This window comes from Penicillium oxalicum, chromosome V (assembly GCF_001723175.1).
Source record: "Penicillium oxalicum strain HP7-1 chromosome V, whole genome shotgun sequence".
In the NCBI taxonomy this organism is placed as follows: Eukaryota; Fungi; Ascomycota; class Eurotiomycetes; order Eurotiales; family Aspergillaceae; genus Penicillium; species Penicillium oxalicum.
In genome coordinates, this window is record NC_064654.1 from 1502474 (window position 1) to 1519667 (window position 17194).

The 17194-nt window shown below is 48.9% G+C and overlaps 6 protein-coding genes across 6 annotated transcripts; 1 reads left to right on the plus strand and 5 right to left on the minus strand.

The window, feature by feature from the left end:
• On the minus strand, nucleotides 1-1600 carry POX_e06599 (Casein kinase I; the record flags this gene model as incomplete). Its single annotated transcript, XM_050115417.1, has 5 exons — nucleotides 1-581; nucleotides 648-1053; nucleotides 1120-1268; nucleotides 1336-1405; nucleotides 1472-1600. 5 exons carry the CDS (start codon nucleotides 1598-1600, stop codon nucleotides 1-3), a joined length of 1335 nt encoding a protein of 444 aa, XP_049967877.1.
• Nucleotides 1601-4493: 2893 nt separating this feature from the next.
• Nucleotides 4494-6189, minus strand: POX_e06600 (Histone chaperone; the record flags this gene model as incomplete). Its single annotated transcript, XM_050115418.1, has 4 exons — nucleotides 4494-5071; nucleotides 5164-5520; nucleotides 5632-5976; nucleotides 6087-6189. The coding sequence occupies 4 exons, from the start codon at nucleotides 6187-6189 to the stop codon at nucleotides 4494-4496; spliced, it is 1383 nt and encodes a 460-aa protein (XP_049967878.1).
• Nucleotides 6190-6577: 388 nt separating this feature from the next.
• POX_e06601 (uncharacterized protein) lies at nucleotides 6578-7743 on the minus strand (the record flags this gene model as incomplete). The annotated part of the gene is made up of 2 exons (XM_050115419.1): nucleotides 6578-7240; nucleotides 7327-7743. 2 exons carry the CDS (start codon nucleotides 7741-7743, stop codon nucleotides 6578-6580), a joined length of 1080 nt encoding a protein of 359 aa, XP_049967879.1.
• Nucleotides 7744-7985: 242 nt separating this feature from the next.
• POX_e06602 (uncharacterized protein) lies at nucleotides 7986-10088 on the minus strand (the record flags this gene model as incomplete). Its single annotated transcript, XM_050115420.1, has 5 exons — nucleotides 7986-8248; nucleotides 8315-9617; nucleotides 9674-9705; nucleotides 9763-9976; nucleotides 10044-10088. 5 exons carry the CDS (start codon nucleotides 10086-10088, stop codon nucleotides 7986-7988), a joined length of 1857 nt encoding a protein of 618 aa, XP_049967880.1.
• Nucleotides 10089-12059: 1971 nt separating this feature from the next.
• POX_e06603 (uncharacterized protein) lies at nucleotides 12060-12683 on the plus strand (the record flags this gene model as incomplete). Its single annotated transcript, XM_050115421.1, has 1 exon — nucleotides 12060-12683. The coding sequence occupies one exon, from the start codon at nucleotides 12060-12062 to the stop codon at nucleotides 12681-12683; it is 624 nt and encodes a 207-aa protein (XP_049967881.1).
• Nucleotides 12684-12826: 143 nt separating this feature from the next.
• Nucleotides 12827-14025, minus strand: POX_e06604 (Homoserine dehydrogenase; the record flags this gene model as incomplete). Its single annotated transcript, XM_050115422.1, has 2 exons — nucleotides 12827-13902; nucleotides 13977-14025. 2 exons carry the CDS (start codon nucleotides 14023-14025, stop codon nucleotides 12827-12829), a joined length of 1125 nt encoding a protein of 374 aa, XP_049967882.1.
• Nucleotides 14026-17194: the final 3169 nt, after the last annotated feature.

Genomic DNA, 17194 nt, shown 5'->3' on the forward strand with positions numbered 1-17194 from the left:
TCACCTACCGCAGCACAGAGCCTTCATCATTTTCTGGACAAAGGTGGGCTGCGGGTCACTGTTCCCTTGCCCACCGGCTTGCTGACCGCTCATACCAGGGTTACCGGGACTTCCCATGCGAGCAGGAAGGTGAGCATTGGAGTTTTGGAACTGGGCCTGTGTGGATGCCGCAGGGGTGTTGACATCCAAGTTTCCGCTCTGGCGTTTGGGCGGCACACCTGAAGTGCTCTGTCGCTCCCGTTGCTTGCCAGCTCCCGCTTTGTTGGCCGGGGATGGGGGAGGGGGCTGCGCCGCATTGAGACGGTCCGCAGTCACACCGGGCCGTTGGCTGCTGCGGAGCTGACTGCCCTGCAGGTCCCGCCCCGAGGACGTTTGGTGCTGGTTGTGAAGGTGCGCCTGAGAGGGATAGGACTTGTAGTCCCAGCCGCGGCCGTTGTTCAGCTTCATCCAATCATATTCGCCATCCTCCACCTCGCCGGCATTCTTGAGGGCCTGCGTCAAGATGTCGCGCAGGTAGTCGTAATCGGGTGTATCTTCAAACCCGAGGTTGCGAACATAGCTCAGATACTTGTTGAATTCCTCTGTCAAACAGTGTCAAAGTTAGCGATCACATCAATTGATTCGAAGCTGATCGGGCAGTCTCGTACCTGGGTATCCCTCGCAGAGATCCTTGATAGCGGTGGTCTGCTTCTTCTCACCAATCTTCTCGTACTTCTGCTTGTTGGTGGCAGCCTTCAGGCCCTGCCAAGGAAGACCACCCCTCAAGAAGTACATGAAAACGTGACCCAAAGCTTCCAGGTCATCCCGACGGGATTGCTCGCGTCCCAAGTGAGTGTTGATACTCATGTATCGAGCTGTGCCAGACAGCGACTTCCGCTCACGGTAAGGAATGTGCTGTTTAGTCTTCGGGTCGCGATACTGCTTGGCCATTCCGAAATCAACAACGTGAATGACATTGGCAGCCTTGGTGGATGGGCGACCGATCAGGAAGTTATCCGGCTTAATATCGCGGTAGATCAGATTCTTCTCGTGGATTGTTTGGACGCGGGACAGCTGGAGAGTGATATGTGTCAGCGGCTTCTTGAGAGATTTGGGAAAGGTTCATGCCTGCTTGCTTACCATCTGTTTCGCAACCATAACGACGGTCTTGGTAGAGAAGCGACGGTTGCAGTGGTCGAAAAGGTCCTCAAGACTGGGACCCAGAAGGTCGATCACCAGGATGTTGTGCAGACCCTCCTGACCGAAGTAGTACACATTGGGAATACCAGCTGCGTGAGGGTGTGAGCAGAGAAGCACGGGAGAGGAGACACCGACTCGGGTGGCGAAGAGACTTACGGCATCCAACAAGAATCTTGTACGTCCGGTACTCATCGCGTAGCTGAGGAGCGTCGCTCTTGCGAGGTTCCTGGATTGGTCAGTTAGCAGACTGTCAGGATCCCGTCAACAGGAGAGCAAGAGAGACGCGGCGCACGAATTTAATAGCAACTTGCTGGTTGTTCAGGAGGTTGGTACCCTCGAAGATGACACCAAAAGAGCCCTCGCCGATCTTCTTACCCACGCGGTAGTGGACGCCCACCACGTTGGAAGAAGAAGAAGCCATGACGGTTACGTTGCGAGGACGGCGAGTCCGGAGACGAGGCTTTCGACCACAGGGGGATGGATTTCAGGAGCCCGGACACGTGATATTGAACCGTCTGGGGGGGGAGGGGGAAAGAACTCCGACGTCAGCACGATATCAATTCCCGCAAATTGCGTTGATCAACGCGATAGAACTGAACGTACTCTGCGAACGAAAAGATTGTCCGTCAGCTTGAAGCAAGAAGCGACCGCTGACTCTGACTCGGGATGTGCCTTGGTCGGCAAGTTAGACAAGATGGCGGGAGATGGATCGAATAGGGGATAAGAGGGCCGGGGAAGTGACCAGGGTGATTGGGATCAAAAGTAGGGGGCAGTACTGGAGGCGAAGTGGCTGAGCAGGAAGGATTGCTGTTCGAGCGGAATTGACGATCGATTTGCCTTGAGGCTCAGGTGCTTGGAAAGGCGTTTCGGGCGGACGAGTCTGGGCAGATGGAGGTGAACAGAACCGGAGGCAATTGCCGAGACACACAGCGGTAGCGAGACGGAAGCCAAATCGTGAGCAACCGCAAGACTCGACTGTGAGCACGTAAAGCCGTACCGGACTATGGAATTCCCAGGGTGAGAAATCAAAAGACGGGGACGGAAAGAGGGGGGAAGGGAAAGGAGAAGAGAAAGAAGAGAAGTTGCGTGCAGGGAGCGGAGAGAGGGTGAGGGAGAGTATTGGGAACGTATTTGGTATCCGTGGAGGATGGTCCAAGAAGGGGCAGCAACGCCGGGACTGGCGGTCACGGATGGTCATAGCCGTGTATTGGCAAAGTTACCAACCGTTGGGCCCCCGGGGGTTGGTCTCGGCTGTTATGGGGGCCACCTTCAGACTGCAGCAGAACGGTTCATGGGAAGTCGATGAGTACGATTTCACCAGCCCTGCCACTTCATCTCGTGGTTACTTGGAACGACTCACTTTGTCTCCTTCTGAGCGGTGACTCCGATTCAATAGGTACCACTCTCTGGGATGGCTGATGCCAATCTTCACCGGACACTCTTCGAACCTGTTGACATGCTACCATCCTACGAGATACTGTAACTTTCTGGTAGCAGCCTAGTAGGAGGCGAGGGAGCTTACCACTAGGAGGAATCGAGAGACATCCCTGCCCTAGTTGTGAGTCGACGATGGACCTACCATTTGTGTGGGCGCTTCGGACCTGTTCTTGCTTGACAGCCATGGACGCGCCAGGATTGCAAGGCTGGGCCAAGTGGCTTTGAAGCGCCCTTTGCCTCCCTTTGAGCCCGTCGCTTCAGAGCAGGATCGTCATTGTCGTCTACGGGGTCGCTTCTAAGCGCTCCTCTCCATCCATCGCATGGGCTTTCTCAAATCCAGTGGCCCCGTACGCTGCTGCAGGCACACCCACCGGAGTAAGACAGCCTCTGTGGCTAGACTGGGACTAAAGAACTTACGAGGAGTTAGCGCGGCTGGGCCCAAACTGGCCACCTCTGCGTAGTTTCATACAGGCCCAGTGAATCTCTGTGCAGTGCGCAGTTGTGTACTGGTGCAGACCCAGTCAGATCGAAATGCCCAGTTGATGGTGCAGAGTTTTCGTTGAGCATGGGCCCATCACTACCGCTCGGAACCTCAGTGATGAAAAGTTCTTTCATTTCCTGGTATTTTTCATTGCGATCAGTAGCTGTCGATTGTCTATCACACTTCTGGAGCTGCCATCCCGTCATTGAACCGCGCCCGTCTGGGTCATTTGGGTACCGCGAGGCTTTTTTTTTTTTTTTTTTGTTGGAAAGGATGTGGAGTTTTGTCGTCCGAATCAATCATTCTTCTCTTCAGATGTAAAGCTATGTCTCTTGGAGTTGGCTGTCGGTGAACAGCAACGAATTTCATTGTCAATCTCATGGCTTGCTAGTTCTCTTCTCTTTCTGCAAGGATGTAGCCCAAGGAGGCATGCGATCGGAGGGTCTGACGTGAAGTAGTTTACTTGGAACAACCTCCCGTCCGTGGAGATCGGTGGTCTTCATGTGGATAGCCTCAACCGTCAGGTTCCCTCGTCCGGAGTCAGCAGTGCACTTACAATGGGCTTTGCTTGATGCTTCGAGTCTCGTGGGTATAGTTGGGTATAGCTAATCAGGGCAATTGGGCACTCCTGTGGCTCAACCGCCCAGCGAGGTAGGCCCTCGAATCAGGACACCAATCAAGGGTATGAAGAAAGAAAATTCAGAATAATGTCACCTACCAAAACGGTGATGGTTTCCGGGAGCCTCCCGCTGGGGTGTTCAGACCAGAATGTCGAAAAGGCAATAAGGCATGCCGGTGGATACTCCGAGTCAGTTGGGATACGAGCACTCAATTGACAATGAAGTCAACGAGCTTGTTGGTGTGCCTTGGAAGACGTGGATCGATTTTCAAAATGAAGATCCTGGGACCCACTGTCTCAGTGTCCATTAGTCTAGAACCGATCGAGATGCGGAAATCAATAGTGCAACGGCTCAACTTCTCAAGGACTCTCACCACGCGGCAGGTGCAGTTGCCTTTGCGGATGGGGAATGAGGAGTGGAAGTTGTACACAAGAGAAATGGGTGGATCGTCAGACTGAACCATCAGGTTTTTACCGTTGCTTCAGCTTGCGGTAGGCCGATCGAAGCGCACACTCATCTTTGCGCGGAAGAAGGCGACGAACGCCCATTCCCGGGCACCGGCGCAAGTTTAAAAAAAATAAAATGAAACAAGAGGCAAAAAAAACACAAAAAACAAAAGTGGAAACCTGCTTCCCTATTTGGATGCAATTCCAGCACAAGATTTACTGCCATTCTCTTGGCTTGAGATTGCGAGTATGGGCACAGAATCAATTGACATGATCGTGGGTGAACAGCATGGTCGCGTGGAGAAAAAAAAATCGGCGCGCTGATCGTGTCTACTCCTTCTGATCGCCGACATCCTCGGCTTCGCTGCCAAGCTCGTTTTCCACCAGATTTCCATCCCCATCACTGTCCGCCTCTGCATCCTCGTCTTCGTCATCGTCATCGGAGTCCTCCTCGCTACTTGATCCACTGCCATCACTGCCATCGTCACTCCCCGGGTCGTAGTCCTCTTCATCCTCATCCTCAAGGTCTTCCAACTCCTGCTGGGCTTTCTGCAGCTCACTCTCCTCTTGCTCTGTGCCGTCAGCACCGGGAGCGCCGTCCTCGGTCTTGTTGCTGCCATTGACATTGTATTTCTTCGCGCGCCGCGCTTCGGCCAGACTGGCATCTTGCAGACCGTGGCGCTTGATATAGGCATCAATGCCGTCGAAATCAGCCTGGTCGATCATAGAGAATTCAAATTCCTGTGTCTCCTCTTCACTACCACCGCTGGGACGCGCAAGCACATTCAAATTAAATGTGCGTTGAAGGACTGAAGTGTAAGAGACCGACTCGATCGTGTCGAAAGAAAAGAACACAAGGGGCTTCTTGAAGGCGAAAAGAATGCCTGTCGAAAGGAGGAAGAGGTAGCCTATACAGAGCATGAGTTAGAAATGAAACACGTCCGGGAGGTGTGCAGCGCTGGCCAAGGCAATTCTGACGAGCCGTGTAATAGATGCATACCTTCCTTGCTGCCTCGGAACGCCTTCACATGATACGCCTTCTCAGTCTTGCGATGTGCCTCGGACATCGCGCTGACGAACTGCCTTTCGACGGGTCGTACCACGCTAGTGGTGGTCAGATTCTGATTCAGAATCTTGCGAATTAGAGCCTCGGCAGACTCCCCGGCCTCGTTCCCAGTTTGTTGCCCTGACCCATCGAAGGCTGCCTTGGCTGGGCCATCAGGAATCATAAAGACCATAGGTTCGAAAGTCGTTATGCCTTGGGGCGGTGGAGTGACACCATCGGCGTATTCGGGAATGATGCAGAAATTGAACTGCTTCTGCGTTTTCTCAGGTACCGGGAGGCACAAGGCATGGCCTAGATCAAAGCGACAAACAACGTTTAGCAACTCATCTTCTAGTCATGGGCGAGACATTCGGGGATAGAGATGCGCGCGCAGACAGAACCAGGCACATCATTCGCACTCACGAATTCGATCCATGGGAATGCCGAATTCAATCTCCTTGGTGGTCTGGTTCCTCGCGCGCAAGTAACTGAACCCAGCAGTTACCTCAAGCGTGAGTTTCTTGCGTTGAGGAATGGCAAATGAGACATCTTGCACGTAAAATTGAACGGGCGCATCGCCCTTGACATCAATCGGCGCCTGCGCCGGTGCTTCTGCCACTCCATTTTGTATTTTTCGTTTCTTCAGTGCCGGGCCTTCGCTAGGCGGCGGCACTAGTGGAAGGGAAGCAGTTTTCGCAGTCCTGGCCAGCAGGACGGAGGTATACCGGGCAAGGTCCTCAAAGAGGGGTGTATGCTGTGGTGTAGATCCTGAGTGTAAAGAACCAAAAATTCAGTTTAGTGATGGACTCGCGAGAGCTGCCGAGCTAAAAATGTGGCCGCAAGAAAGAAGATGAATGCAGCAGCAGTTGAATACGTACCGATCGCATCATAAACTCGTTTCTTCAAAGAAGGCTCAGTCGCAAAAGCCTCCTCGATCGCGGGGATGTGCTTGCCGCTTGAATTAATCGCAGCGAATGCCATGGTGCTTCAATGTGTGATGTTGCAACTGCCCGGGAGAAGGTGAAGCAGTGCAAGTGTGCCTTGATAAAATGCAAAAAGGATGGACGGAAAACAATGTTGAGAGCAATAGTGGTATGGCCCCCGGCGGCGGAGCCACCCTCCCCTGGCGGGCCGCTTGATTGACTGGAAATTTGATAGACCCCTACCATTTGCCACTGCCCAAGGTCTACTACGTCGATAAATGATTCCATCGTTTTCGGATTTGCATTCCAAAGACAGCTGGAGGGAAGAATGAAGTTGGCCGCGATCGATCGCATATACCGGACTAGAATACAGTGTTTATACAAATCGCTATCTTTGAACAAATAAGAAAAAAGAATCAACCTTGGCCATGCCCCGTCAAAGGTTATTAAGCGGTCTCTTTGGCTTTGACCACTTTCGGGCTCGACTTGGAGCTCGCACTTTGGCTCATGAAGCGCTCAATAAAGTTGGTCGTCTCCGAATCCATGATCATGTTGCCGTTCTCATCTGTTCGCGCCTTTCTGGCTTGAATCTTTTGCTCAACCTTCCACTTCTTCAACTCGCCGGCTGGGGTCAAAAGGGCCTGGCTGGCAAGGAACTCCTGGCGGTATTCATCCAGCACCTTCTCCCGCACGTATTCTTCGTCGTGGCGCGTTCGGAAACGGGAGTACTTGTTTCGCAATTCGTCAATGATAGTAGAGGGGAAGGGGGGGTTATCCAGCGAGGGCACCCAGGTACTTTCTTCGACTTCCATTCGTGTAGTGTCGAATGCCCCGTCCTCGAACTGAGGCTGTTCCTCAGTAGGCCAAGGAATCTGGATATTCAGCCCAGCCACATATCGAGAGTATTTGGGCATCTTGCTCCAAGACGGTCGTTCGAGGTAAGGCCGTCCGGCATAGGCGTGTTGTACAATGTAATCCTTCGTGGTGTTGCCATCGGTCATGGCGAAGACCAATCGAACGTCGTCCATCGGTACCGGCATGCTCTGGGGAAGTACGTCGCTCTTGATACCCATTGAGGCTTTCGCCCATTCTGGAACATTGATGTCGGCCTAGGCAAGAGAACGAGTTAGTCATCGGAGACGAAGACGGCAACGACATGATCAATGGACCACAGGAGTGATTGATGCCCATTTACCTCGTTGACGTTCTTGATCAGCAGAGTCTCGCTTTCTTCATTGACTTGAGCAACTTCCTCAATCTTGCCCTTGTCACGACCACGAATCACACAGACTCGATCACCAGGTGCGAACAAGATGTGCTTCCTGCGGAGGTGGTGTGGGATTCGCGGAGGATGCATAAGAGCAGCATCAAGCGCTCCATAGGTCGTAGCTGCCAACCCACTGTCGCGCTTGGGAGCCAGGTCGCCCTTCTGCCAATCCTCCCAGCGAGCCTTCCGAGCCTCCTTGAGAGTAGTGCTCAAAGCCCAGTTGTATTCCTTTCGCGATCGCGCACTGTCCTTCCGGCCCGTCATCTCCTCCTTTTGCTTGGCCCGGAACATCTTCTTTTGGGCCTGCTTCCTGGCCGAAGCCGCCCTTTGAATGACCTTCTGCATTTTGGTGTGGATGTGGGCCAGCAATTGCTGATACGCTGCAACTGTTGACACTGTAACCGCGCGGACGGAAAATTGCGGCCGCAACTAAAGGCACGTGACCAGACCGTGACCGTGAACTACTCCCGCCTTTTGGCGAATGGCCAGCCGCTCGTCATCCCCTGCTCCAGAGTAAATAAGAATAGAAGATCCTAAATATCTACATTTGACATTGGTGACGAATTTCTTGTGGCAAATCTGGCAACTTAGGTCTTGTCTTGGCTGACTGCCACGCCGGTGGTTGTTTGAAATCCGCCAAGAAGCATCAAATTGTCCCAATAGTTCTCGTAGAAATCAACCAGGCCATGCGATCCCACCAATGGTGTCTCAACAGTATTGGGACCAATGTCTTGTCCAAGATAAAATGTAGCATCCATCAGGTCAACGTCTAATGGGCTGTGTCCAGGATTCGGCTCCGTCAAAGGAAGCTGGTAATTAGCCGAGATGGGCATCGACAGTGCTATATTGGCTGGAAGAGAGTGTTAACTAGGACTCAAGAGGTAGAACGATCTTGTCCGTTCTCGCGTATACTCACAATCAAAGTGTGCAGTGTCTGTGTCTGCGTTCATGATGCTCAATTGTGTCCAGGGCTGCTGCGTCTGCTCAGGAGTCGCACCATGCTGTAGGTGATGGTTTGTCACCCTGAGCATGATTTGAAGAGCGTCCGCTGTCTTGGCCGCTTCTCTGGACTGGTGTCGTAGCCGATCCCAAATACTGTGGGCTCTGTCGATCTCATCGGACAGGTCTTTTCTTCTTTCCAATATTGCTTGTCGTTGCCCAGGAGATAATTGTTGCTTCAGATCAAATCGCGACTGACAGGAAATTTCCAGGCAAAGGAGCATAGCGGCAGAGCGGAAATGAACTGCAACTATAGGGGAAAAAAAGAAAGACGCAAAGCTCAATTGCCCACCTGCGCTACTTGCATTAAAAACCTCTGATTGATGATGAAGGACTGTTTTCGCGGCGTCGAGGCACGCTTTTCGAGAATACTCGTAAGCGGGATCGAGACGGTGCTGGACAAGGTACCGACGGTGCAGATCACACATTGACCTTTGATACATGAGATCAATGTTGTAGCGATCTGTGATTGTACTTGGAGAGTCTGCAATGGCTTCACACAGAGGCCGGAACTTCAAGCTCGGAGGAACCGATGAATAAAGCGCTCTGAGATGACTGTCCATGCGAAGGACGTCCCCATAAGGTAAACTTTTAGCAGAGCATATTCTGTTGACAATCTCAGCATCGGCAACCATGATTCTTCTGAGTGTGACTGGAAACAAGATCGAAGTCCTCTCAGTTAAAGGCCTGGCTGGAGGCAGCGTAGTAGCAGTCGGGCACAGATCCTCGTCGGTCAAGTTTCGAGGCTCCTCGATATCAGACTGATTTTGAACCGTAGTTGGAGGTAGACCAGCTTGCAATGAAATATAGTGGTCCAGTAAGGATAGATAGGTCCAGACTCGCCGCCGCATCTCTCCATCAAAGACTGAGATCTTTGGATAGTACTTTGGATCTCTGTGATAGCCCGCGTGAACGGCCAGTCGAGTGGCAAGACTAATTAAAACAGATGGGCTGCGATGGTTATCTGGACTTCTCAAAATCTCCATCGCTACATTGAGAGTGAGAGTTTCGATCGTATATCGACTCGGTGAGGTGTAGCCAGACATGGTCAGACATTGTGACGAGATTCTGTGGTACTCTGCAAAGGTCTCCGCCAGCTCACCGTCGGTCCGACCAGCGGTAGAGAACAGCTGTAGCCCTGCACCCGCGGAAAGAATACCAAAAAGATATGCCAGCCAGCTGATCGACATTGCGCCTGGGCGATTCCAGAACTGAGCATACTACAGGAACATAATATAAGGTCTCTGAATTGCAGGTCATGACCGTCTCTGCTTACCTCTCGTGTGAAAGTCGGGATGTGCATGAGTACTATTCTCCAATTAGTCTTGTAAGATGAAAGACATATAGTTCTGGGAGGGGAAATACTGAGTGTTGACTCCTTTGAGTTCAAATACAGAGAAACCAATCGATCGGCGACTGGCCGAGGAGGTAGAGCAGCAATCAAATCGGATGTTGGGCCACTGAACACATGGCCAAGAAGAAGCTGCGGGCCAGAAATGGAAGACATGAAAGAATCATCACTTGGCGCATCAAAATCAAAATCCTCTGTTGCTTGCAGAAATTCCTTGACTTCAGCGATCTTCGTCGTTCGATCAGTCTGGCTGTTGACATTCTCAGAGGGTTTCCCGTCGGTGCGAATCGCTTACCTCGTTCAGTATGGACTGCCAATGCGTCGAGTCTGCGTATCGCATTCCATCGTGGTCAACTGCCATGTTCCCTGCTAGTACAGGCACTCCATGAGGCAGAACTAATCGTTTATCTTGACTAGTTGTGACACGGCCGGGATCGCTGAACAACTCTGGCTCGGGGGGGTGAGCATTGATCGCATACAAGGCCTCTACTCGACTTTGTATCTGCTGCAGATGGTCTCGAAGCTCATGTGACTGGTTTCTGGTCAACCGATGAGTTCCTACATAAAGGCAATCGTGTGCTCGATTATGCTTGATACAATTGTCACAGGGTTGTTGACGATTGCATTTGAGTCTGCAGTAATTGTCAGCGTCAATTCAACCTCCTTCAATGGGCGGTTTTTAGCGTAGTAACGGGATGCCATGGGTACTTCATAGATCAATTATGTGAGGGGTCAACAAGAAGGGCCAGTTATAGTATCGCAAAGTGTCATTTCAAGCAAATCGCACCAGGTGGGGCACAGACTTCTTCTGTCGGCAGTGAGCACAAGACAGCTTCGGTCGAGGCTTACGCCTCTTGACCGCATGCGCGGTTGGACTTGGATTGGCACCGTTACTCAAGAGATCCATCTCCACAGGATACCTGGATTCAAGGGTGCTGCATGAACACGACTGAGAGATTCTACACGTGAATCGTCACTTCTCACTAGTGTCGTGTATTGGAGGGCAGTGCCCATTTAGTACCGGCATTAGCCCCCTTGGGTTAGCTTCTGGCAATCACTAAGCCCGATCTGCCCGTCTCAATACAGGCTAGCCTAAATTGGTTGCTTGCGAGTACCATCGTCGTGAGCGGCCATGGCGAGAAATGCCCACGTATCGACACAGTGGCACTGATTGAGGCCACTCTCGCCCATGACCATGGCTCTCGGCACTACGTGCTGTGTGGTGTAATTTGAGAAGTACAAACAAAGATTCCCTCAAAGGGTGATCAACTTCTCAGCGGAGAACAGAGACTGGCATTGGATATGACTTGGGAGAAAGCAGGACGACTCGGCGACATGATACCTGTGAGTTCCGCCGGGCTAGATTTGAGACCAGTTTCTGATATCCATTTTTCAATATTCAAAATGTTGGGCTCTGCCGAGGTGGCGAGTTTGAATTTTGCAGCCATGAAGATGAGCGCTCTAGAAGCTTCAACCTTGAGCCGGTGATTTGAACCAACTGCTTGGAAGCTTCCTAAAGCGACAGGATATCGATGTTACTGGTGGGAACATTCAATGGCCGAGGGTGAGCGCTGTTTGCTCGGTAGCGTCAGTGACTCCCTGCCCGCTATCAGTAGCGAACTAACAGCGGGAACGTCCATGTATCCGCTGGGCTGCGCCTGAACTCTGTGGAGCGGTCCCGGACATTTCTGTTAGCGCCGGAGATATTCACACTAGGCTCGGATTTGACCCCGACAGGCAATCTTCACATCCAGGGCATCGAACAATATCGAGACGCCATTGGGTTAGTGATTCCCGTGGTTGATGCCTGGAGCATTACTGCGAGACGGATGTTAAATCTATATAGAAAGAACGCAGGTCCACATTCTCGAAAACATTTTGCCATTGTTTTTGCATCCGGTCCCACTCACTTGACGCTTCTTTAACCTGTATCCGCACAGCAGTCGAAGTGAGCAATTCTTTTGGGAGCATAACCTTACACCTGCATTCTTTTCATTCCAAGTCTTTCACTCTCTTGGGTGGGCGTGACCACACTAGACACACCAATATAATGTCGACGCATACAGAATCAGGACGCTCCCGATTACTTCCTCGGCCCGTGGCGAAAAACAATTTTGATCAAGAAATCTACAACCGGAATATCTCAGAAAATACGAGCACACTATCTCAGGCTTTTTTGCCGCTCGGGGGATATCAATCTAGTCTCTCAAGCCCGGCAGGGAATATGCCACAAACCCATTATGGTCCAGAATTTGATCTTGATACGCTGCCATCGTCAATCTCAAGCAATCCACTTTCCTTGCCAACAAGCATGTGGCTCATGGACCCAGCATGGCTAGAGAGTGTCGCATTCAGCCTTGAACAGTTTCCGCCCGAATCTCACATCAACTTCCCTGATCTGCCGTCAGACGGCCTCACGTTGGAGACCAGCACAGACTTAACCCAGTGCGACTTTCCTGTACTTGAAATGGCATCTTCTATCAGCGAAGAAGGCCCATCCCTCCGCAGTGGAGCGATCCCGTCTTTTGATGGCCTGGTCACGTCCCAATCACGGAGGCAAACCTCGACAACACACAATAGCCGGGCAAGGAACCCCCGTGTCAATCAAAAAGACAACGCCTTAGCCCCGTCAGGGTCACCTGGTCAAATAAGTGACAGACCAGATCATCCTTCAGGTTTGGTCAGGAGTACTTCACCTTCTTCACAAGACTCCGACGGGGGCCGCCTTCAGGAAAAGCGGCACCGCAACAAGATTGCAGCTCGAAAGTTGCGACAGAAGAGGGTAGATCAAATATTGGATCTCGAATCAAGGCTGGAGAAAATGCAAAAGGAAAGGGACGAGTTGCGAGTCAAAGTTGCCAAGTGGGAGGGGGAAGTCACGATATTGAGAGATCTTCTTGGCAGGCGGACAGGAGAGGGACTTGGGACTTACTAAAGAGAAAAGCCAGCAGAGGCGTAATACCAATATCATTTAGCTGAAGAAATACCCTCAAGACTATTCAGTCATGCCAAAAGCATATCAAAAATCTATTGCAGGCCAATTCACACAAAGTTCTCCCAAGCTATGGCTGCATTATGTCACATCAGAAGCTCCATTGCCTTCAATAGATCCGCCATTATTCCCATGGCAGTAATCTCACCACCTCCACCACCACCCTGTAGAATCAAAGGATTGGTGCCGTACCGCTTGGTGTAGATATTGACAATCTGACTACCTCGCAGATTTGCAATCGCACTGCCCCTTTCCACAAATTGAAGACCAACTTTGATGGCACCGCTAAGCACATCGATGCTTCCAGTGTAGCGCAAAATCTTGCCTCGATTTTCTGCTGCTTTCTTCGCCTCTTCCATCATGCCATCGTACCTGGGCAGCTCATTCATGAACTCGTTAACTCCAGCCGTTGAGGAAGGCAGGCGCGAGAGCTCGTCAGGAACAAGAGATTCCACGGGGAAAGAGTCATGTCGGCTGACATCCATGCCAATGACTCGAGCAATGATTGTAAGTTTCCGCGCAAAGTCAAGCCCGTTGAGATCATCGCGAGGGTCGGGCTCCGTGTGTCCAATTTCCCTGGCGTGCGAGACCAAAGAGCTCCAACGTGCTTCGGACGTCCCATGTCCCGGCATAAAATCGCCCAATAACAGAGAGAGGGTCCCAGACAGAACACCTTCAACGCGAGTGATCTGGTCGCCCGTTGCGATGAGATCTCTGAGCGTGGACAGCACAGGGAGCGTTCCACCTACAGTACACTGATGGTGGACAGTCGCATTTCCTCGCCTCGCAGAGTCGAAGATGTGATTAAAGTGAGCCATGTCTTCCGAGAATCCTTTCTTATTGGGAGTCACTATTGATACTCCCCGCTCCAAAAACTCTGGATATGCTTGTGTCAGAACAAGATCAGATGTGTTATCCACGAGAATCGCCTTGCCTGGCGCAGATGCCAGAAAATCGGCAATTTCCGCTAGTGACCACGCATCTGAGCGGTCCAAAAAGGGCGACTTGACAGCTTCGTCCCAGACCGCGAACGGCACACACGGTGAGTATTTTGGCCTGGGAGAGGAAATGGTCTGAGTGGAGCGAGCGAGCAAAATCAGACTTGGCGGGTTTGGTATTCTCCCAAGTTGCTCGAGAAAAGCATTCCCAACAACGCCGACGCCTGAGACCCATTGTCAGAGATATTGTCCCGAAGATGCGGTGACAAGTAAATGACTTTAATGATACTCCACATACCCACAATTCCTAGAAATATCGGATCACTCCCTGTCCGTAAAGATTCCATAGCTATGGAATTTTCTCACTGATTCACGGGAGGACGAGTGCCAATCACGAGCCAGACCATCCGGTGCTTAACGGTGTGCCCATAAGTGCTCACGCTTTAAGGTGTGCGCACTAGGGAGCGCAATAATTTAATTCCGAGATATTAAATAACCCAAAAAAAAGTTATTTCGACAGAGTTTTTCTGCTTCTACAATGTATCATATATAGTCTGCAACTTTGAGTATAAAATATAACATTATGAGTGACGCTGTTGGCAATCCCCGACAGTCATAGCGGCACCCTCCGGGGCTTTAAAATAGGCCTGGGGGCCTAACTAGGCCTTGCAATTACTCGCGAGTCCTTGGCTCGCGCTACTCGCGAACCAAGGACTCGCGAGTTCGAGTCAGAAGGGCCGGCTCGCGGAAAATTACTCGCGAGCTTTTTATGATATAAGATTTTATACTACTAAGCTAAGTTACTCTGAAGAGGTTTATTACTAATAAGAAAAATTCTTCTTATATAGTATTAGGCCTTATGAAAGTATAAAGGGCTAAAGCAAGACTTAAATTTAATCTAACTAGGCTAACATACTGTTTACAAAAAGCTTAAGGAGGGGAAGTCAATCCCGCACGTTCCCTACGTTAATATACTAAGGTCCCGTGAAACACGTAACCTATATCGGGTACTAGCCCGTGATAATACCCCCCTCCTAGTCTTAAGCTCGCTAGGAGCGCGACGATATAGGTTTCGGTGCCGATTTGCTAGCGGATTATATCTAAAATAGGGCCGTACTACTCCTTAAAGGTATCTAACGCGCTATAATCCTGTACTAAGTCTAGTACTTACTACGTCTATTCTGCCTATCCTCTCTATTTTACTAGCGCTTCGTTATAATATCCTCGCCTGATAGACCTACAGGTCTACAAGGCAAGGAAGCAATCTGGAGGCGAGACAACTGGATTGGAAGTCTAGGGAGAAGGAAGAAGAGAGAGAGAGGAGGAAAACCCACGATAGGGGAAAAACCCTCAAGACACATGACCGCTACTAGGCCTAGTAAACATCTGGAGAGGGCAAACTCTCTTATACCCCCCCTAGGACTAGTAGTAATATAAATAATAATATATAGTAGTGTGATATAATAAAATTTGGAAGGGGAGGGTTAGTTAGGATCTCTTATGTGTAATAATCTGGTACGATTATTTTGAAAAATCCTATTAGGCTTAGTTTTGGTAAGCATATTAGCGGCATTGTCCTTGCTCGGGATACTAGTTAGTTAGAGGTTCTTTTTAATAAGGTCTCTGATTAAATAGTATCTCGTGCTAATCTAGGATAATTTTGGGCTAACTTTGGGTTCATAACGGTCGTGATAGTATTATCGGAATCACAAAATAGGGTAATTAGGATATTTTTGTCGAATTCTTTATCTTAGTTTAATAGGGGTATAAGTAAAAGGTTAGTAGTAATTTTAGCAAGGTAAAGTCCCTCTTTCGCTACGGTCGCAAGGGTATAGTATTCTATAGTCGATAAGGCTACTACGATATCTTGTCTTTTTGAGCTCTATAAGATTAGGGCACTAGCAAAGAACTAAATATATACTTCGGTAGATTTTCTATCCTCTGTATTAGCGTACGATAAGTCGATAAATCCTTCTAGACCCTTTAAGGGTTCTTTTCTAAATAGGATTCCTAAATTTGTAGTACCTACAAGGTATTGCAATAAAACTTTGTACGCTACTATATTATCTTTTCTCGGGTGTACGTTACGGCGCTATAGTTTAGACACGGTCGCTATAATATCCGGGCGTATTTTAATTAAGAGCTAACTAATCTTTCCTATTATTTTAGTATAGGCTCCCTAATCGAATACGTTATCCTCTGTTAGATTATTTAGATAGGGGATTTTCTAAGAGGGATTTATTAGAATTAGCGAAGGATTACAATTTTTATAGCCCTTATTATAGATTAAATTTGTTAAATAAGCCTATTAGCTTATAAAGATATAGCTAGAGGGTTCTTTAATTATATTATATCTAAGGAATCTTTTGAATAGAGGGTCTTTAGTTTTCTTTTGTTTAAAAGGCCCTTTTTTATAGAGTTTAATTAATCCTTATATCTAGTCGCGAGGATATTATCTATATAGATTATAACAAATATAGTATAGTCCTTGTTAGTGAAGATATATAGTTCGGAGGGGATTAGAGAGAGGCCTAGGCTAGATAGGTTATCTTTGAAAAGTTTATGCTAGAGGTATCCTGCTTATCGCAATCTATAAAGCGCCTAGTTTAGTACGTATACTAGATCTTCTCCTTTTAGGCTAAATTATTTATATCTAGTTAGTTGCTTTATAAATATAATACGGTTATTAATAGCGGTATTAAGGTAGGCTCTAATTACGTCCTACTGTTCCTTTTTCTAATTGCGGATAGTAGCTATAGTAATAAATAACTTAGCCGATATATCTAAGATAACTAGGGTATATCTTTCGTTAGGTTAGAAGTCTACGCCTAGACTTTGGCGGTTGCTATATACGACCTATCTAGCACGGAATTCTAGGATATATCCTTCGGTATCCTATTTAATATTATAGACCTATTTGCCTAGAAGGATTTTAGTACCTTTTAGGGGTTTAGTTACTAAAGTTATTATATTAGATAATTTAAACTTCTTTAATTAGGTCTCTTCGGCTTTAAGCTATTAATCAGCGAATTAGGATTTTATAGCTTCCCTATAGGTTTAAGGGATTTTAACTATTACCGACTATATATCTTAGTAGCTATACTTGATATACTAGGTCTAATTAAGTTATCTTCGGTAGACGTAGCGAAGTATAAACTTCCTTTCGTTCTCTCTTTATACTCTTCCTTAACTAGTCCTTTTATAGTATATCTAACTATTCCTTCTATAAGTTATCTCGGAGATATCTCCGTAGGCTTCTTCTTACTAGAGAGATAGAGCGTCTCCGGTCGCTCGTGAAATCTGTTAATTTATCGTGATAGTGTCGATAGGGTCCGCTAATAAAGCTTGTGATATTAGGTAGCTACGGAACCTCTAAGGAATTACTACTAGAGGGGGGAGTTATAGTTAAATTAATTAGGATAGTATCTTAGACTTTTTAATAGTAGGATTTAGGTTAGATTCTGGCGTAGGTAGGAATTATCCTAGTATAGTCCTTCTCTTAATTAATAGGATTAG